The 22178-nt window shown below is 44.1% G+C and overlaps 1 protein-coding gene across 1 annotated transcript in view; it reads left to right on the top strand.

The window, feature by feature from the left end:
• Positions 1–22178, top strand: part of mau2 (MAU2 sister chromatid cohesion factor) — a 63007-nt gene that overhangs the window by 21713 nt on the left and 19116 nt on the right. Inside the window, exons 8-16 of the mRNA XM_078556121.1 lie at positions 1552–1698; positions 3803–3893; positions 5682–5785; positions 7456–7533; positions 9868–9933; positions 10450–10533; positions 11807–11856; positions 13689–13766; positions 16998–17109. Coding sequence (XP_078412247.1) covers positions 1552–1698; positions 3803–3893; positions 5682–5785; positions 7456–7533; positions 9868–9933; positions 10450–10533; positions 11807–11856; positions 13689–13766; positions 16998–17109 — 810 coding nt within the window. The remainder of the gene's footprint in view (positions 1–1551; positions 1699–3802; positions 3894–5681; positions 5786–7455; positions 7534–9867; positions 9934–10449; positions 10534–11806; positions 11857–13688; positions 13767–16997; positions 17110–22178) is intronic.

Here is a 22178-nt window from a genome sequence, read left to right as displayed (position 1 = left end):
ATGAATGCAAGACAAAAAGTTTCGACAAAAAATGTCTCTCTTTTCCAGCAAAAGTAAGTATAGTAAATTTTCTGCCACAAAACATTATTGAAGCAGAGTCCACCGGTACAATTGAAAGGGAATTAGATAGTTGCTTGAAAAAGGGAAATATGAAATGATATGGAGAGTGAGCAAGAGAGAGTAGGATTAGGCTAAACAACTCAGGTGGAGAAAAATACTGTGCACAGTTGAGGCTAAGCGACCTGTGCCTGTGTTATGAAGTTCTCTGATGAATGATGTGTCCTGGTCTCGGGAGCAGTCTGCTATGTCCTGGCCCTTGGGTATTCTAAGTGTGTGTTTAGCACAGTTTGCTGCCTCAGCACAGCAGCCTTGCATTAAATATTCCTGGAAACTGTGAAGAGGTCAGGAGCTGAGCAATAAGCAACCACAGAAAATTATTTGCCTCGCTTGTGGATGAACCTTAGCATAAAAGTTTGTGTTGACATGGCAATTTATAGCTTAACTGTTGACACTTCAGTGTGAATCAAAAGTGTATGACCTACACAGGAGCTAAAGAAAATAAGTCTTGCACTTAGAGAATAACTTTCCCGATGTGAAGGCACTGGAGAGAGTACAGAGGAGATTCGCAAGAATGATCCCAGGGATAAAGAATTGTAGCTATGAGGATAGATTGAAGAGGTTGGGACTGTTTTCCTTGGAGAAAAGAAGGCTGAGAGAAGACTTCTTTGGGGTATTCAGGATCCTGAGCGGTATGGATCGGTAAATAGTGAGAAACTGTGCCGATTCAAGAGAACATCAAGAACTAGAGGGCACAGATTCAAAATAATTGGCAAAAGGAGTAAATGTGAAGTGAGGATTTATTTTTCACCCAGAGGATGGTTGGAGTCTGGAACAAACTTCCTGAAAGGGTGGTGGGAGCAGGTTTGATCGAGGTATTCAAAATGGAATTGGATTGCTACCTGAAAAGAGAGAATGTGCAAGGTTACGGAGATAAGGCAGGAACTAGGTGAAATGCTCTTTCAGAGAGCCACTGCAGACTTGATGGGCTAAATGGCCTCCTGCACAGTAAAGATACTGTAATACCTCTGGACATCTCAGTGCTCTTCACAGCCAATGAAGTTGTTTTTGAAGTGTAGTCACTTGTGAAATACAGGAGCCCTCTCTTTCTCCCCCCACCCCTGGATAAATATTAGTCTGAGTACTGCCTTTCTTCAAATAGCAATGTGGGATCTTTTACTTCCACCTGAGAGGGCAGTCAGGTCCTCAATTTAACATCTCCGAAAGATAGTTTGTTTGACAATGTAGGGCTCCCTCAGTACTGCACTGGGAGCATCAACCTAGATTATGAGCTCTTGTCACTAGACTGGAACTTGAAGCCACAACCTACTGACTCAGAGGAACCCATGATTAATTGCTTCAGTAAGTATGTGTCTGAATGTGCACCTGTTTTGAATAATAGCTTCAGAAAATGTGAATGTACTTTTTTGAGAACCCAATTTTAAAGTAAGAAAACAGCATGTGAATAATGAATAATCTGTGCTATTCTTGAAGGTAAAAAGCGTGAAGCCCTGCCTGAAGCAGCTGCAGCAATGTATTCAAACCATCTCTACGCTACATGATGATGAGATCCTGCCCACTAATCCCGCAGACCTCTTCCACTGGTTACCTAAGGAGCATATGTGTGTGCTGGTTTATCTGGTGAGGAAGCGCTGTGCATTTTTTGGGAAGTGGAGGAGTTAGTGATACATGTTGTTACACACTTAGAGGAGAACATGATGCTGTTTGAGAAGTAAATATCAGAACTGGGAAAACGTTTCATTTCTCACCTTGCTCAAAACCTATTACATTTCTGGTGAATTCTGCAATTTTGGATCATAACCTCTCCCCATTTTGTTTTTTTTTTGTTTTGGGTTTTTATTTCTCTTGTTTCTCTCTCTCTTTTCCTTTACTTTGCTTTTGGACCACAGTTGTTCAGGATCCTGCCTTTTGTACCTTCTCTAGGCATATCTTTTGTTTGTCTTTACTTTTCCCATTACCACTCCCTTTGGTCTTGCACCATGAGTCCTTTTGTTGTTTAATCTCTCCTTTCCATCACCCTATCTCAGAACTTCCCTTTTATTCTTCTTCCCAGCCTCTCTTCCCACCCACCCAACCCCTGCCCCCTTTCACTTTCTCAAAAACTTTTACATTTCTAACTTTTCCCAGTTCTGGTAGAAGGTCACATTCTCCACAAATACTGCCAGACCTGCAGAGTATTTCCAGCACTTTCTTTTTCTATATTACATAAATGTAGGTCTTTCTTATTTGAGCAAACAAAAACTATGGTCATCTAGTTAGTGAGCATATTGCTCAGAGAGCAGCTGGCTATTCTGAGCAAGCAGGTCTCAGGTTCCAAGTCCAATCAAAACTCAACGATTTCTCAACGGCCCCAAGCCAGGTAAAGGAGAAGCTCACCTCGGAATCCTGTTCCTGATCGTTGTCCAGTGACTGAGGATAGGGCCAGAGTTTAAGATGAACTTCTTTCCTGCTGTTTATTTTTGAATAACCCAATGATATTCACTGGCTCGCTCACACCGTTTCAGAAACATAATGAGACAGGAATTGAATAGATTCTTGGATAGCTCACTCACTACGTCACCCAGTGGTCAAAAATATATTTCAAAATCAAATTGTAACAAATTTTAGAAACAGTATCGCTTAAAAGAAATTCCAACAAACACCCATCAAAATCTTAGTTCCTTTTGGCACTTAAAGCTGTGGAATTGAGGGGGTGGGAAAGATGTACCTTTCTCTCCTTTTCCCTTAGATGTGCTGATTCGCAATGCACAGTTGCTTCCTGTAACTTTGGCCACATACCCATTTTTCTACAAGACTAAGCAGTGAGTGCAAGCAAACGGTTCAATAGGGTGGCATCACAGCTGAGCTTAATCCTATTCAGCCCAGCCTTCACATAGGCACACTTTCTAGCAAGGAATAGCTGGATTGGAGATCAAGTGCCAGGTCACTGGCTGAATTTATCTTTGCCTTTGGTAACAGTGTCCCATCATGGTGCCTTAACTAATCTCCAGCTGTGATCACCTAACTCCGTTCAAAAGCCAGGCTCAAGCTGGAAAACTCCCTGGGCTATATGGCACAACAGTGCACTGCATTTTTCTTCATTTAATCACAGGAAATCAGGATTGGGAAAGATATTTGAGTGGGATAGGAAAAGTTTACTTTTTCCAATTATCTTGTTGAAAAAAAAAGTTGCCACATCATTCTTAGATTCGTAGAATTTTATGTCACAAAAGGAGGTCATTTGGCCCACTGTACCGCTGTCAGCTCTCTGAATGGCCTATCCACTTTGCTGCACATTCCCTCCAGCTCTTTTGCAATACCCTTTTAATTTTGTCTCACCCAACTATTTATATCATTCCATTTTAAAAGGTGGCAATCCTGGATTCTACTTCCAGGACTTTCATGCCAGCATTTCAAAATATTGCATTTTAAAATAGAAAAAATATCTTCCAACTCTCCCAGTTAATTTTTGGTTTAGATTCACCAGTTTTGGTGAGGAAGGTGCTGAGAAAACTGGCCACATCTTGGACTTCTACCCACTGCCCACCCCACTACACCCACCAGTTTGCTAACAAATTACATTTCTCTGGTCGCATCGACATACTCCAGATAGTTTGCATTACTGTATGCTTTGATATCCATGCTCTGTTCTGCAGTGAGGTTGTATAGTGTTCTGATTAAAGATTCAGCTGCTGAATATCAGGGTGAAGTACATCTCAATGATGCCGAAGTTCTTGTGTTGCAGGTGACAGTAATGCACTCCATGCAAGCTGGATACCTAGAGAAAGCCCAGAAATACACAGATAAAGCACTCATGCAGTTAGAAAAATTAAAAAGTAAGTCACGTGGAATTGTCCAGTCACGTGTTCGCAATCAAATTTTGGTTAAGGTTGAATTTATGGATCTTTTACACTCTGCGCTTGAATTGTAGATTCCGGTCTTCCAAGCATAGATCAAATCTCAGAGATAAAAACAAAAAACTACTGCGGATGCTGGAAATCCAAAACAAAAACAGAATTACCTGGAAAAATTCAGCAGGTCTGGCAGCATCGGCGGAGAAGAAGAGAGTTGACGTTTCGAGTCCTCATCTGAAGGGTCATGAGGACTCGAAACGTCAACTCTCTTCTTCTCCGCCGATGCTGCCAGACCTGCTGAGTTTTTCCAGGTAATTCTGTTTTTGTTATAGATCAAATCTCCGCTGGTTGGAGTCATACCTAGCACAAAGGAAGATGGTTGCGGTTGTTGGAGGTCAATCATCTCAGTTCCAGGACATCAATGCAGGAGTTCCTCAGGGTAGTGTCCTTGGCCCAACCATCTGCAGCTGCTTCATCAATGACCTTCCTTCCATCATAAGGTCAGAAGTGGGGATGTTCGCTGATGATTGCACGATGTTCAGCACCATTCGCAAATCCTCAGATTATGAAGCAGTCTGCGTCCATATGCAGCAAGACCTGGATAATATCCAGGCTTGGGCTGACAAGTGGCAAGTAACATTTGCACCACACAAGTGTCAGGCAATGACCATCTCCAACAAGAGAGAATCTAACCATCACCCCATGGCATTCAATAGCATTGCCATTGCTGAATACCCCACTATCAACATCCTGGCAGTTGCCATTGATCAGAAACTGAACTTAACTAGCCATATAAATACTGTGGCTACAAGAGCAGGTCAGAGGCTAGGGATCCTGCGGTGAGTAACTCACCTCCTGACTACCCAAAGTCTGTCCACTATCTACAAAGCACCAGCCAGGAGTGTGATGGAATACTGTCCACTTACGTGGATGAGTGCAGCTTCAACAACACTCAAGAAACTTGACACCGTCCAGAACAAAGCAACCTGCTTGATTGGCACTCCATCCACAAACCTTCACTCCCTCCAACAACAACTCACAGTTGCAGCAGTGTGTGCCATCTACAAGATGCACTGCAGGAACTCACCAAGGCTCCTCAGACAGCACCTTCCAAACCCACGATCACTGCCATCTAGAAGGACAAGGGCAGCAGGCACATGGGAACACCACCAGCTGGAAGTTTCCCTCCAAACCTCTCACCATCCTGACTTGGAAATATATCGTTGTTCCTTCACTGTCACTGGGTCAAAGTGGAACTCCCTCCCTAACAGCACTCTGGGGATGTCCGCTGCATGGACATTCCTCACTACATGGACTGCAGCGGTTCAAGAAGGCAGCTCACCAGCAACTTCTTCTCAAGGGCAACTGCCAATGGGCAGTAAATGCTGGCCTAGCCAACGATGCCCACATTCCATAAATGAATTTTAAAAAATACTTGAACTGCACAACACTAGGGTACAGTACTGGTGGGTACAGGTCTGTTCCTATGTAACACGAGTGCCATACTGGTGGGTACAGATCTGTCACTGTATAACACTGGGGTGCCACCTTCTGGCCTATATGGTTTGGTTATAATACCTTTAACCACTGAATCATTATTGAAAAATGAAGTGCCCAGTTGATCAGCTCAGAATTACTGTTTAAGCATAAATTCTCTAAAGATCACTTGAAGCCCTTGATAATCTGTGGTTTGGTTATAAAGCTTTACTTTATAAGCTGGGTTTGATGTATTATAAAAAGGTAAAACATAATTCTCTCTCATCTGTACAGTGCTGGACTGCAGCCCAATCCTCTCCTCATTTCAAGTCATGTTACTAGAGCATATCATCATGTGTCGACTTGTAACGGGCCACAAAGCCACAGCTCTCCAAGAGGTTTGTATACTGTGTCACAACCTGGGCTGTGTCTGGTGGTGTGTTGAGCACAGTTTGGACTTTAACTTCTGGGATGTGAGTTCAACATCCTACCCAGTCTGCTGCCTGCCATAATAGCAAAAAATTTGATTTGTATAGTACCTTTAATGCACTAGGATGTCACAAGGCATTTTGCGGGAGGGATTCTCAAAACAGAATTTGGTGCCACGCCACATGAGATATTAGGAGAAATGACCAAAAGCTTAGTCGAAGAGGTAGGTGTTAAGGATTTACTTAAAGGCAAAGTTTAGGGCCAAAGCAGCAGAAGACTCATCTGCCGGTGGTGGAAAGATTTAAATCGGGGTGCACAAGAAGCCATGTCACTTTTCTTCCTTGCTTTATTTTTGTTCGCCCAATCTCTTGTTTCTTTGAGCACATTTTAAAATTTTGCCCTTTCACCTCACCCCGCCAGCTTTGTAATTTTCCTGCGCCACATAATTTAAATTCACCGAAAGTGCTGGCTCCCCGTGAGTTACTCCCTAAGCAACCACTAGTGAGCAAGTGCTGGCTCAGGAGCTAAGGTGAACATTTGAATGCACCCCACTCCCTTTCTGTGGAGCCGTGCCCAGCCTGCATTTAACAATAATACACAGTGGCAGAGTTGAGTCTGTAACTTGCCATGAGGTAATTAGAGACAGGAATGTGTGCCCTCTCACTCCCTGTAGCAACACATCACAAAGTGCATCAGTTTCTAGTGGTGGCTGATGACCTTTATTTGACAGGTGAGGTACACACTATACAAGATGACATAATGGAGGACAGGTTGCATTGGCGAAGCTGATTATTCCCTTGCATAGATTAAGGGATGATTTAACTGGTGTTCAAGACCATTAAAGAAGTTGATAGGATAGATAGAGTGTTGGTGGGGAGTCCAAAATAAGAAACACACCTTCACAAGGTAATAATCTTGAAATCTGTCCTCCAGAAAGCATTTTTGTTAGACCACGGTATTACAAATCCAAGGGAAGTTTAGTTTAGATATAATATATTTTAATGTTAACACTTGAAACTTGTTTCCGCTTTGGGAAAGAAATGGTTTATTAATTAATTGCTTTAATAACAAGGATGGAAACATGCTGGGCTGCACTCAAAAAGGAATTACAAATTTCACCTTTACTTCTATTCTACATTTGTACCAATACATATTTGAATTCTGAATATACACTGCCCTGTTGTGGAAAAAAAACAAAGAAATGTTTCAATAATCCCTATGTTACAATTTTAAAACAGTTACACAAGTCATTAAAAGATTTTTTCACTTCAAGTATCACACTGCTTATCCGATCAACTTCTTTAGTGGCCTTAAACAGGAGAAACTTCTTCCTATCAAGACAGTGGTTAGAATTTGGAACCTGCAACCACAGGGAATAGCTGAGATAATTGATGTAAGTGCATTTAAGGGGCGGTTAGATAAACATAAAGGAGAAAGAAATAAAAGGACATGCAGAAAGGATGAGATGAAGTAGGGTGGGAGAAGGCCCATGTGAAGCATAGAACATTTGGGCAGAATGGACTGTTTCTAATGCTGTAGATTCTCTGTAATACCCCAAGCTGCTGGTATTCAGCCAATTTTAGTGGTGCACCTGAATGTAGATTAGGATCAATTTCACTTACGTTTTTTATCTTGACAGATTTCTCAGGTCTGTCAGCTGTGTCAGCAGTCTCCCAGGTTGTTTTCTAACCACGCTGCCCAGCTTCACACGTTACTGGTGAGTAATGAAACAACAATCATTCGCTACTTGGTCCATTTCTTTTATATAGTGGCTTCTCACTCCTTTCCTCTGATCCCCTTTCCCTCCTCTGGCACTACTTGTGCTGGGGATATATGGTCAGTCCTGGCAGGCTTCTTTCCCCCGCTCGCCATATGCACCTCTTCCTAGGTTTGAATTATCAGATTGTGACCAGGAGCAGCAGAAAGGTTGACTTTCCTTCCTCCCTAATTCATGGATCAACTTTTACCTCCCACTTGGGTTGATTCAGGACCAACCCAAAGTGAAACCCAGGACTTTCTAGTTTGTGTGACACCCTTGTAAGTTGGCTTGGTCAGCTGAGCGTGTGGAGTTAACACTGATAGCTCTGTGAGCAAGTCAGTGCTCTGGCCAGTTGCTGGTCTGCTTTTTAGGGGATTGGAATTTAAATCCCATTCTCCTTTTGATCCTCAAATCCAATCAGTTGTGGAGTGTTGGCAACTCTCAGCTGGAGGGTTTTGATCCATCTGGTAGCAGGGAATTACATCACAAGAAGGAGGAAATATCCAACATGATCGTGCAGCAAATGGTGTTGAATTTCAACCTGTCTTTGCAACGTTTTCAGTGATGCTGTCATCACAAGGTGACCCACGAAGGAACAGTCAGGCCTGCACCATTATGGGCAGGAGGCAGGGTAAGGGAGGGGTCTGCTCTGGTCTAGTCTGTTGGAGAGGCTGTGGGAGGTCTTTTTGAAGTTCAACATGATTTAATCCCACCCCCACCAACCCCCCAAGTGTTGGCAATCTCCAGAATCACTGAGCTCAGCTTTGCAAAACATTTGCCCACATTACCTCCAGGTGCATCCTATTCACCCAGTGAACAGAGAAGGGGATGAATAGCTAATGTGGTTCCGCTATTTAAGAAGGGCTGTAGAGATAAGCCAGAGAGCTACAGGCCAGTGTGTCTCATGTCAGTGATAGGGAAACTATTGGAGAAAATTCTGAAGGAGAGAATCAATCTTCACTTGGAGAGGCAAGGTTTGATCAGGGATAGTCAGCATGGCTTTGTCAGAGGGAGGTCATGCCTAACAAATTTGATTGAATTTTTTTGAGGTGACCAGGTGTGTAGATGAGGGTAGTGTAGTTGATGTAGTTTATATGGATTTCAGCAAAGCCTTTGACAAGGTCACACATGGGATACTTATAAAGAAGGCAAATGCACATGGGATACAGGGTAATTTGATAAGGTGGATTCAAAATTGGCTTAGTTGTCGGAGACAGGGGGTGATGACAGAAGGTTGCTTTAGTGACTGGAAGCCAGCGTCCAGTGGTGTACCACAGGGATCTGTACTGGGTCCCCTGTTATTCGTCATTTATATAAACGACATGGATGACTATGGGGGGGGGTAAGATTAGTAAGTTTGCGAATGACACAAAGATTGGCCAGGTGGTTAACAGTGAGGTTGAGTGTCTTGGGCTACAGGAAGATATAGACAGGATGGTCAAATGGACAGAAGAGAGGTTGGATAGACTTGGGTTGTTTTCGTTGGAGCAGAGAAGACTGAGGGGCGACCTGATCGAGGTGTCCAAGATTATGAGGAGCATGGATAGGGAGCAGCTGTTCCCCTTAGTTGAAGGGTCAGCCACAAGGGGACATAAATTCAAGGTGAGGGGCAGGAGGTTTAGGGGGATGTGAGGAAAAACTTTTTTACCCAGAGGGTGATGACGGTCTGGAATGAGCTGCCTGGGAGGGTGGTGGAGGCGGGTTGCCCCACACCCTTTAAAAAGTACCGGGATGAGCACTTGGCACGTCATAACATTCAAGGCTATGGGCCAAGTGCTGGTAAATGAGATTAGGTAGGTAGGTCAGGTGTTTCTCACATGTCGGTGCAGACTCGATGGGCCAAAAGGGCCTCTTCTGCACTGTGTGATTCTGGTGCTCCCTCTCTGATGCAATTTACATTTCCATAGATTAAGCGCCAATGCTTCTGTAGCTATACCTGTTGTCATGCAGATGCATTCAATAGTAACATAATTGTGCGGCTGTTTCCTCATATTATTACACGTGGGATACTGGAATTATTGTTTATTATGCTGTGATTTTGCTGAGTAAACTCTCTCTATCTCCTTCCACCCCCGTCCCACTCTCTCTCTCTCCCCTGCCCCGTCTCCCTCTCCCCCGCCCCAATCTCTGTTTGTCTCTCTCTCAGCTGCACGCACTCCCCATCTCCATCTTTATCCCTTCCCTTCACTCAGAAGACCTTAGTCCTGCAGGCGTTCATACAGGTTAAACATGTTTGCTAGCAAACATTTCCTCCTGTGATTTGTGTGTTAACTATTCATTCTCCTTCCACAGGGTCTGTATTGCATCTCCGTAAACTGCATGGACAATGCAGAGGCACAATTCACAACAGCACTTAGGGTAGGAGCTTTTTCATATTTCCTTCAACAAACTGTAACAGTTGTCACCTTGTGGTGAGCTGGGAGGAAGTACCTTAGCTGAAACTCTAACCCTGGTGTCAGCCTTTGCTAGATGGGTGGCACACATGCTTCTGAATCAGAAGGTTGTGGGTTTAAGCCCCTCTCCAGAAACCTGAGCACAAAATCAGGCTGACAGTCCCATTTCAGAACCGAGGACGTACTATATTGCGAGAAGTGCCACTGTTTGGATGGGACGTTAAACCATGGACATGTGTGCCCTCTTAGCTGGCTATAAAAGATTTCATGGCACCAATGGAAGAAGATGCATGGTATTCTTCCCCTGTATCTTCGCCAATATTTGCCCTTCAACCAGCATCGATAAAACAGATCACACATGCTGTTGGTGACAGCTTGATGTGCATGAATTGACTACAGCTTTAATGATAACATGCTATATAAATTTATATTATTCCTAATACATATATTGTATTATATATATCCTGTTCTCTCATTTCAGTTGACTACACATCAGGAGTTATGGGCGTTTATAGTGACAAACTTGGCCAGCGTCTACATCAGGGAGGGCAACAGACACCAGGAGGTAAGAGGGTTGATGCACATCCCTTAACGAAAGCTCAAATCATGTGTGTTTAAGATACCTAACTTTATTTAGTGTCTCCTGCAGCAGAACCCTAGGACAAAGCAGCCAGGCAGAGAAAGCTAGTTTCGTAACAAGCCAAAATATACATTACATACCTGGCTTTGTCCAGCCTCGTTGATTGTTGCCATTAGTTATGAGTCTTAACCTTTGTCGTAGCACAGGGCAGGAGAGAGAGAGTCAACCGGGAGACGAACCTAAAAGCGAAATCCAGCAGATGTTGGAAATCTGAGAAAAAAACAGAAAACGCTGGAAATGTTCAGCACGCCTGGCAGCAACTATGGAGAGAGAAACCCAGTTAATGTTTCAGGTCAGCAACCTTTCATCAGAGCTGATGATAGGAGATGGACCTATTTTTCTTGACAAAGCATTTTAAATTGGATATACACATCATGGCAATATCCTTACCAAGTGATTTGAGTGGAGCCAGGCATGCATATGGGATATGGAGTTGGAATGATCCAAAATAAATCAACTGAAATTGCACTGAAAATTGTTCTATTTATTTGTAGCTGATAGATTTGGTGTCTGAAGGCAATCTGCAATTGATGGCATGTTTCCAGGGAGCACCACACTAATATTGATTTGATTTGGGGGACCCTTCTGGCAACACACTCCTTAGGGTTCATTTGCAATAACTTCACAATTCCAATAGCTTCACACTTCCAAGGATTCCCTGCCCCCTCCAGAGTTAATAAATTACGGGGAACCCCTTCCAATATTGAAACCTTTCTGGGGAACTTCTTTCTTAACCTTCAAAAGATTGTAGCAAATAACCAAAAGGAAAGTGGTGTTGAAGACATATATTTTTCAGTATATAGCAGAAATAGCATGCTAGTAATTCAATACAAAAATAAATTAATCTGGTCATTTATCTCATGGTTATTTGTGCATCGTTTGTGCAGGTGGTTGAGGTGTTTGCTCACATAAATCCCTGCCCATCAGCAGTGAGCCTACGTGTAGATATTTTGACAAATTTTTGAGGGGTACCATGGGGCACTGTATAAATTCAAGTCTGCCTTACACCGCAGTTCTAGAAATCTGTTTGTGATACTTCTGTATAATGTGTGTTTGCAGCTCTCCCTGCAGAGTTGGGTTATTTGGTATTGAGCTGCCTAAAATATCTCTCCATTTCCCTTTGCAAGGCTAGGCATTGTATTGTTGCTGTGCTTCAGGGTAATTACTCAGCTCACAAAAATGTTCCTGTTTGTTATAGTTATACAATCTACTGGAAAGAATAAACCCAGATCACAACTTCCCAGTCAGGTAAGAAATACAGCAATTGCTCCTGGTACTGCTATACAGTACATGTAAATCTGTTATACAAGGGGAGGCATATTTGGCGTAGCCAAGGGTGCTGTCCTGAGGTTGGAGTTGCAGTTGTATGGAGGGTGCTTTACTCAGCACTTGACTGCTGTATTTGACCTGGGGGTGCTTGATGGGATAGTGTAAAAGGAGCTTTGCTTTGAATCTAATCGGTGCTGTTTGCTTACCTGAGCGATCACTGGAAGTTTAAGGGATATGGAATAGAGAAGCAGGAGTAAGTCATTCAATCCTCGAGTCCATTCTGCCACCCATTTAAACTATGGCTGATCTGAACCTGAACTCCATTTTTCCACCTTTCCTCTACATCCTTTGATACTCTTGCCCTAGAAAAAAATTTCAATCTCATTCTTGAAAGTTTCAGTTGACCACCCTCCCCTCCCCCAGCATCCAAAGTCTTTTGGGGGCAAGAGTTCCAGATTTCCATTACACTTTGTGTGCAAAAACCCTTCCTCAGTTCACTCCTGAACGGCCTACTTCTACTTCTGATTTTAAGATAAGTTTGTGCCCTCTTGATCTGGATTCTGCCAGCAGAGAAAGTAGTTCCTCTATCTACCCTAGAAAATCCCTTTATCATTATAAAACCCTGTTAGATCATCCCTCAATCTTTAATACTTGAGGGAATGTAATACAGTTATATGTAACCCATTCTCATAATTTATCCTTTTAAACCCTGGTATTGTTCTACTGAATTAGGGGGACAATAGAAACAGGATTAAATATTGGTTTGAGTCAGTTAGGTCAGTTTTTTTGGAGTGGTTGGAAATGGGTAGTGGTGTCTCAGAGGGTTCAGTTCTGAGGTCGCTCCTGTTCACTATGCTCCTGTGCATCTATGATTTGCATAGAGGCCTAGAGGAAGTAATGTTAGAATTTAAAGATGATAACGAAATAGGAGGTGCAATAAGGTTAATTATTCAGAAAATGAAGGAATGCTGCAGAGGAATAGTGATAACATTAGGGAAAAGTTTAAATGTAGAAATCAAATTCCTTGTTGGTAAGTACAGGTGATGTACTTCCATTTAAAATACAATAATAATTGCTTACAGAGCCTGCAGAATGTCAAGCCAACTTACACTTGCAATGCAATCTACTTTGTGCTATTTTCTCTTTTCCCCTCCTTTGTTGAAGTGGCTGACTCATATTGGGGTACAGTTCCACACAACCTCCTGTACTTCTCCCATGGGGTATGGAGAGGCCGAGAGGTTAGTCGCTGAGTGTCAACCAACTTCCAGACTGTAGGGGATCAGAACAGGAACCGATCCTCACACATGTACACACTTTCCAGCTTTAGGCCACTGGACAGTGATCTGTCTGGCTAACTTGCACCATTCCTTGCTGATTGATACACTCGCTTTTCATATTGTGTGTGTGTGGGCAAAGCAACTGACAGCAGGCCAGCTGACACCTGCCAGTTGAAGGTTCTTGGACTGCATACCAGATCTCACCCCACAACCTCCTACTGACGCGTGCACATGACTTCCTGTGGTCTGGCACCACAGCAGAGCTGTCATCATCTCCATGGAGATGCCGACATCAATCAGTCTCGAATAAGCAGTGTCTCTGTATTTTGTGAATGTAATTCAAGAGCGCGCTTGGTGATCGGAAGATGGTTTTCCTGAATTGCGATGTGTTTCAAACGCTGCACTTCTGTGTGTGTGTTTCTCCCGGAAGGAGACAGAGAATATTTTTTGGCTGCTTTATTTTTTCTGTTGATCATACACTGTCATTGTGTTTGTGTCCGAAATAACGCTCTGTGTCCCACTTCTGTCTTCCAGTTCTCACTGCCTCCGAGCAGCTGCGTTCTACATCCGGGGCCTCCTGTCCTTCTTTCAGGGAAGGTACAATGAAGCAAAGTGAGTATTTGGCTTTCCACAGCTGCAGCCTGACTGCTTTAGTTGGTGAGGGGGACATCTTCATGAATAGAGAGGCTGCTTCCATTGTTCCACAGAAATACTTCTCACTCCCAATTTCTGGAAGCAGTGATCTCTACCTGTCTCCTACTCACTTATGGGAACAAACCTATTAGCTCAGTTAACATGTAATTTTAATGTACTTATTAATGCTTGTAATGCCCAATTATTCTAATTCCTGAAATGTTGCCTTTTGTTGGAGTTTGATTCCACGGTGTCTAGCCATCCTCTGCTACCTATGCCCACAGTTGCCACTTGACAAACTGGTGACAGTTTGCTTTCAACTTAGAGCTGCACCTCATCTCCAGTTACAGACTCTGGCTGATACTTATCTCTGTGGAGGAAGCCTGGCTATCACAATTGCTTCCCTGTCGAAAAGTAACCTTATATTCATTAGCCCACCTTGTGAAACACCATGGGCAGGGTTATTAGCATTTAAACTTGCCAATAGAGTTTGATAGGAAGTATTTCTGTGTATGTCTCAATGCACAAACGCTGATACAATAATTAATGCAAGTGTATCACAGTATATTTACAATGCAGAAGGAAGCCATTCAGCCCATCAAGTCCGCACTGGCACTCTGAAAGAGCATTCCACCTAGTCCCACTCCCCTGCCTTATCCCCGTAACCTTGCACATTCTCTGTTTTTCAGGTAGCAATCCAATTCCCTTTTGAATACCTCGATCAAACCTGCCTCCACCATCCTTTCAGGAAGTTTGTTCCAGCCTCCAACCACCCTCTGGGTGAAAAAGAAATACCTCACATCACATTTACTCCTTTTGCTGATTATTTTGAATCTGCGCCCTCTAGTTCTTTATTTTCTCTTGAGTGGGAACAGTTTCTCACTACCCATCCATACCCCTCAGGATCTTGAATACCTCTATCAAGTCTCCTCTCGGCCTTCTTTTCTCCAAGGAAAAGAGTCTCTAATCTATCCTCATAGCTACAGTTCTTCATCCTGAGAATCATTCTTGTGAATCTCCTCTGTACTCCCTCTAATGCCTTCACATCCTTAAGTATGATGCCCAGAACTGGATGCAGTGCTCCAGATGAGGCCTAACTAGTGCCTTATACAAGTTCAACATGACCTCCTTACTCTTGTACTCATTGCCCCTATGAATAAAGCCTAAGATACTATATGCTTTATTAACTGCTCTCTCAACATGCCCTGCCATCTTCAGTGACATATGTACCTATACATTGAGGTCCCTCTGCTCCTGTGCCTCCTTTAGAGGCTCTCCCTTTAGCTTTTACTGTTTCACCATATCTTTCCTGTCAAAACGAATCACCTCATACTTCTCTGCATTGAACTTCATCTGCCACTTGTCTGCCCAATCCACCAACATGTCTATGCCCTTTTGAAGTTCAAAACTATCCCATCACAGTTGACAACAGTTCATTGTTACAATTATGAGGTTTATAAGATTATGATGTTTTGGGACTGAGTCTTTAATTTAAAGTAAAATGAAGGGAGTCATATGACGTGTTCTGAAGTCTGCCTTTTTTTATTCATTCATGGGATGTGGGCGGCGTCACTGGCTAGACCAACATTTATTGCCCATCCCTAATTGCCCTTGAGAAGGTGGTGGTGAGCTGCCTTCTTGAACCGCTGTAGTCCATGTGGTGTAAGTACACCCACAGTGCTGTTAGGGAGGGAGCTCCAGGATTTTGACCCAGTGACAGTGAAGGAACTGCGATATATTTCCAAGACAGGATGGTGAGTGGCTTGGAGGGAAACTTTGTTAAAACATGCCTGACAGCAAGCATGGTTGGTTTGATTGTTAGAGATGAAAGGCGACCCAGATTGTTTTACTGAGTAGAAGGTGTGAGGTGTTTGCACTTGGAGACAATGGCAGCAGCCTGTGTGTTAACGGTGGATAGACTGAGAGTCTCCAAAGTCCCAGAAAAGTGTTGAGAATGTCGGGCTGTAAACAGTTAAGCTTTAAAATGTCCATTTACTTCCAAGATAAAAGAGAGTTGGGGTCTCAAGAATAACTAATCAGTTGCCTGGATGCAAGCCCCATGTAATTCACGTTGCCACGGGGATGGACTTTGAGAGTAAAATGTTCTCTAAGATATCCCTGAAACTCACAGGCAAGCCTGCCAGGGTCCAGGAGAGAGAGCAGCCAGAAGTTGTAAATTTCTGTGGTTCACTGCGCAGGAATACAGGTGGGAGCTTGTGCTCGGATTGGAAAGACCAAATTCATGAGAAGTTAAAACATGGCTGGAAGATTTTCCTAGCTTTAATGAAAGGGAAAAGCCTCCAGGAAAACTTGTACCATGAAAGACAGTTCTGGAGTTAGAAGTTTCCGGGCTGGGAAAGGGAAAGATCGAAAGTAAACCCTTGGGAGCTAAGAATCATTTTGAACTGGTTCTGGGAGAGTTGAATGTCTGCGTAAAGGACTAGGTGACGTGTACTTCATAGTGCATTTTTTCGGTTGTGTTAAAAATTCTGTCATTAGTTTTAAGTTGAAGTTGCATACAAAAATAGTGTTTAGTCAATTGTGCTTTTAGTCTGTTTGTAACCATCTTAAAATATGAAATCTTGTTATCCATTCAGTATTAACTGGAAGTTCAAATTTCTTTTTTAAAAGGTATCAGTTTCTACAGGGATCATAACATCATTGCAGCATGAAAACTGTCAAAAGATCTCAAGTTCCCCGTCACTGCCTGGAATACAACTTGCTGCCTACTTATAACAGTTTTCCATTATAAAGTTCTAGATGCTCACATCTTATGCAGACCATTAATGAATGGGGTGAGGAGTATGAGTGCAGGATTAGGGGAAAGAGGAGGGAAATTCTTATAAAATGTTTAGAGGACTTCCAGGCTGTTTCCCGTGGTTGGAGACGACAGACTTAAGGGCAATAGTCTGAGGTTTGTTTCGGACTGAGATGAGAAATTTCTTCACTTCGGGTTGTGAATCTTTGGAATTCTCCACCAACCTTCATCTTATTGAATGCAGGACAGGCTCAAGGGACCGAATAGCCATCTCCTAGTTCTTACATTCCTGAAACTGGCTTAGAGTAGGAAGAACAGAGAGATGGTCTTGGACACAGAATGGTGCCAGCAAGGAGACTTGGTCTATGGGAAGGCACATCTGTTACCTGCAGTTTTTGCCACATAGACCACTTCTCCAAATGATGACTGAATGTGTGTTCTTTGCTTTTTAGGCGATTTCTACGAGAGACTCTGAAAATGTCAAATGCAGAGGACTTGAATCGATTAACAGCCTGTTCCTTGGTGTTACTGGGTCACATATTCTATGCTCTAGGAAACCACAGAGTGAGTTGAGTCCTTATATCGAGAAATGTCATGTTGTGGTTTGAGCGGATGTGTTGCAAAATTTGTGTATTTATTTGATATTGAAGTAGGTGAGGGAGCTGTAGTATTTCTTCATTCTCACGTTACACCAGCTTTGATCAACATACTCTGCCCAAGCAGGAGACTTTCCTGCTATGTACGGCTCTGCACCAAGCCGTGTCATGAATTTATTGTCTGAACCTAAATCCTGGTAAATTCTGTCTTAATACGTACAGTTACAGATTCAGTGGATGCTGTTTATTGTCAAACTCGCCCCAGGACAGTGCAACCCTTGCCCTTCATTGCGCAAAGTTTCTCACCCATCTTCTAGCTCTGTCCCTTCCTGCTGCCAAGCTACCACCTCCCCCTCCCTCAATAACTTGTCAGCCGTGGCTCAGTGGGTGGCATTCCCTTGCATCTGCATTGGAAGGTCGTGGGGTTCAAGTCCCACTTTAGAGACTTGGGCACGCAATCCAGGCTGACTCTCAGTACAGTACTGAGGCTTTCAGGTGAGACATTACACCAAGATCCCATCAACCCCTTCAAGCTGAAGTTGAGCCTATGGCACTATTTCAGAGAAGAGCAGGCGAATGTTCCGTGGTGTCCTGGGAAATATTTATTGTTCAATCAACATCGTAAAAACTGATTATTTAGTCATTATCTCATTGCTGTTTGTGAGCCTTTGCTGTGCACACATTGGTTGCCCATCCCTAATTGCCCTTGAGAAGGTGGTGGTGAGCTGCCTTCTTGAACCGCTGTAGTCCATGTGGTGTAAGTACACCCACAGTGCTGTTAGGTCGCCCCTCAGCCTTCTCTGCTCCAATGAAAACAACCCAAGTCTATCCAACCTCCCTTCATAACTTAAATGTTTCATCCCAGGCAACATCCTGGTGAATCTCCTCTGCACCCCCTCCAGAGCAATCACATCCTTCCTATAATGTGGCGACATGAACTGCACACAGTACTCCAGCTGTGGCCTCACGAAGGCTCTATACAACTCCAACATGACCTCCCTACTTTTGTAATCTATGCCACGATTGATAAAGGCAAGTGTCCCACAGAATCACTCAGTGCAGAAGAGGCCCTTCGGCCCATCGAATCTGCACCGTCACATGAGAAACACCTGACCTACTTACCTAAGCCCATTTACCAGCACTTGGCCCATAGCCTTGAATGTTATGACGTGCCAAGTGCTCATCCAGGTACTTTTTAAAGGATGTGAGGCAACCTGCCTCCACCACCCTCCCAGCCAGTGCATTCCAGACCGTTACCACCCTCTGGGTAAAAAAGCTTTTCCTCACATCCCCCCTAAACCCCCTGCCCCTCACCTTGAACATATGTCCCCTCGTGACTGACCCTTCAACTAAGGGGAACAGCTGCTCCCTATCCACCCTGTCCATGCCCCTCATAATCTTGTACACCTCGATCAGGTCACCCCTCAGTATTCTCTGCTCCAACGAAAACAACCCAAGTCTATCCAACCTCCCTTCATAACTTAAATGTTTCATCCCAGGCAACATCCTGGTGAATCTCCTCTGCACCGCCTCCAGTGCAATCACATCCTTCCTATAATGTGACGAACAGAACTGCACACAGTACTCCAGCTGTGGCCTCACCAAAGTTCTATACAACTTCAACATGACCTCCCTACTTTTGAAATCTATGCCCTGATTGATAAAGGCAAGTATTCCATATGCCTTTTTCACCACCCCACTAACATGCCCCTCTGCCTTCAGAGATCTATGGACACACAGCCAAGGTCCCTTTGTTCCTCAGAACTTCCTAATGTCATGCCGTTCATTGAATACTTCCTTGTCAAATTACTCCTTCCAAAGTGTATCACCTCACACTTTTCAGGGTTAAATTCCATCTGCCACTTATCTGCCCATTTGACCATCCCGTCTATATCTTCCTGTAGCCCAAGACACTCAACCTCATTGTTAACCACCTGGCAATCTTTGTGTCATCCACAAACTTACTAATCCTACCCCCCACATAATCATCTGTGTCATTTATATAAATGACAAATAATAGGGGACCCAGCACAAATCCCTGTGGTACGCCACTGGACGCTGGCTTCCAGTCACTAAAGCATCCTTCTGTCATCACCCTCTGTCTCCTACAACCAAGCCAATTTTGAATCCACTTTATCAAATTACCCTGTATCCCATGTGCATTTGCCTTCTTTATAAGTCTCCCATGTGCCTTGTCAAAGGCTCTGCTGAAATCCATATAAACTACATCAACTGCACTACCCTCATCTACACACCTGGTCACCTCCTCAAAAAATTCAATCAAATTTGTTAGGCATGACCTCCCTCTGACAAAGCCATGCTGACTATCCCTGATCAAACCTTGCCTCTCCAAGTGAAGATAGATTCTCTCCTTCAGAATTTTCTCCAATAGTTTCCCTATCACTGACGTGAGACTCTCTGGTCTGTAGTTCCCTGGCTTCTCTCTACAACCCTTCTTAAATAGCGGACCCACATTAGCTGTTCTCCAGTCCTCTGGCACCTCCCCAGTGGCCAAAGAGGAATTAAAAATTTGGTTCAGAGCCCCTGCGATCTCCTCCCTTGCCTCCCTCAGCCGCCTGGGACACAAATCATCCGGACCTGGAGATTTGTCCAATTTTAAGCCTGCCAACACCTCCAATACCTTGTCACTCCCTATATCAATTTGCTCAAGAACCTCGCAGTCTCTCTCCCCGAGTTCGATACCTTCATCCTCATTCTTTTGGGCGAAGACAGACGTGAAGTATTCGTTCAACACTTTACTGATGTCCTCTGGCTCCACCCATAGATTGCCCCCTTGGTCCCTAATGGGCCCTACTCTTTCCCTGGTTATCTTCTTCCCATTGATATACTTATAGAATATCTTGGGATTTTCCCTACTTTTACCAGCCAGAGCTTTCTCATATCCCCTCTTTGCTCTCCTAATTGTTTTCTTAAGCTCTACCCTGCACTTTCTGCACTCCACTAATGCCTCTGCTGATTTGCTTCCCTTGTACCTGCTAACAACCTCTCTTTTCCTTCTCATCGTGTCCTGAATATCTCTGGTCATCCATGGAACTCTGGGCTTATTACTCCTTCCTACCACCCTAGAGGGAACATGTTGAGCCCATACCCCCCCCATTTCCTTTTTGAATGCCTCCCCACTGCTCCTCTGTAGATTTCCCCACAAGTAGCTGTTCCCAGTCTACCTTAAATTACTAAAATCCGCTCTCCCCCAATCCAAAACGTTTTTTTGCAACTTGTCTATTTCTTTGTCCATAACAAGCTTAAATTGTACCATGTTGTGGTCGCTATCACTAAAATGCTCCCCCACCACCACCTCAGCCACCTGTCCGGCTTCATTCCCCAGAATTAGGTCCAGCACTGCGCCATCCTTTGTTGGATCTTCTACATATTGACCTAAAATGTTCTCCTGTACACGTATCAAGAGATCCACTCCATCCAAGCCCTTAACACTATGTCTCTCCCAATTAATGTTGGGAAAGTTGAAATCACCTAATATAATTGCCCTATTGTTTTTACACACCTCCGCAAATTGTGCACATATTTGCTCCTCAATTTCCTGCTGACTATCTGGGGGTCTATAATAAACACCTAACAATGTGGCTACCCCTTTTTTATTCCAAAGCTCTACCCACAAAGCTTCATTCGATGCCCCCTCCAAGATATCATCTCTCCTTACTGCAGTAACTGACTCCTTAGCTAACAATGCAATGCCTCCTTTTTTACCCCCTCCCCTGTCTCGCCTGAAGATTCTATCTCCCGGAATGTTGAGCTGCCATTCCTGCCCCTCCCTCAACCACGTCTCAGTGATTCCTACCGTATCACAATTCCGCGTGTCAATCCTTACCCTTAACTCATCCGTTTTACCTGTAATACTCCTGGCATTAAAGTAGAGGCCATCCAGCCTTGCCTTACTCCCTTGAAACTTAATGTAGCTGTACTCCCTCTGACTTGATTGTTTTACTGTATTATGATGTGTCCCTATTCTGCTAACATTGTGTCCCCTCCCCTGCCGAATTTGTTTAAACTCCCCCCAACTGCACAAGCGAACCCGCCCGCAATGACGTTAGTCCCGCTCTGGTTCAGATGTACACCGTGCCACTTGTACAGGTCCCACCTTCCCCAGAAACGGCCCCAGTGATCCAGGAATCTAAAACCCTCCCTCCTGCACCAACTCTTAAGCCACGTATTCATCTGCACTATTCTCCTATTTCTGAGCTCGCTAGCACGTGGCACTGGGAGTAATCCAGAGATTACAACCCGAGAGGTCTTGCTTTTTACTGCCTAACTCCCTGAATTCTTGATGCAAGACCTCATCCCTTTTTTTACCTATGTCATTGGTACCAACATGTACCATAACCTCTGCTTATCACCCTCCCCCTTCAGGTTGCCCTGCAGCCATTTAGTGACACCCCGGACCCTGGCACCAGGGAGGCAACACTCCATCCTGGAGTCACATTGATGGCCACAGTAGCGCCTATCTGTTCCCCTGACTATAGAATCCCCTATTACTATTGTTCTTCCTCCCCTCCTGTACAGACAGGCTGCTTCTGATGCCAGAAGCTTGGCTCTGTCTACACTCCCTGGAGGAACCAGCGCCCTCATCAGCCTCCAAAATGGAATACCAATTTGCGAGCGGGACCCTGGGGGACTCCTGAACTACCTGCCTGTTTCTTTTGGACTGCCTAGTGGTCACTCATTCCCTTCCTTCCTCAAGTCCCTTCAGCTGCGGTGTGACCACCTCTCTAAGCATGCTACCCACGATGCTCTCAGACTCGCGGATGCTGCACAATGTCTCCAGCCGCCGTTCTAGCTCTGAAACCCGAGCTTCCAGGAGCTGCAGCTGGACGCACTTCCTGCACACATGCTGGTCCCGGGCACTGGAAATGTCCCCAGCATCCCACATGCAGCACGAGGAGCACACCATGGCTTTGAGCTCTCCTGCCACGACTTATCCCTTTAAACTAAACCTTTTAAATCAATTACTCTAAGGCCCTCTTTTCATGATCCTTGTTACTACAGAATATACAAACTATA

Source organism: Cetorhinus maximus, chromosome 13 (assembly GCF_964194155.1).
Source record: "Cetorhinus maximus chromosome 13, sCetMax3.hap1.1, whole genome shotgun sequence".
Lineage (NCBI taxonomy): Eukaryota > Metazoa > Chordata > Chondrichthyes > Lamniformes > Cetorhinidae > Cetorhinus > Cetorhinus maximus.
The sequence above is the reverse complement of the archived record's forward strand: the minus strand, read 5'-3'. Positions and strand labels throughout refer to the sequence as shown.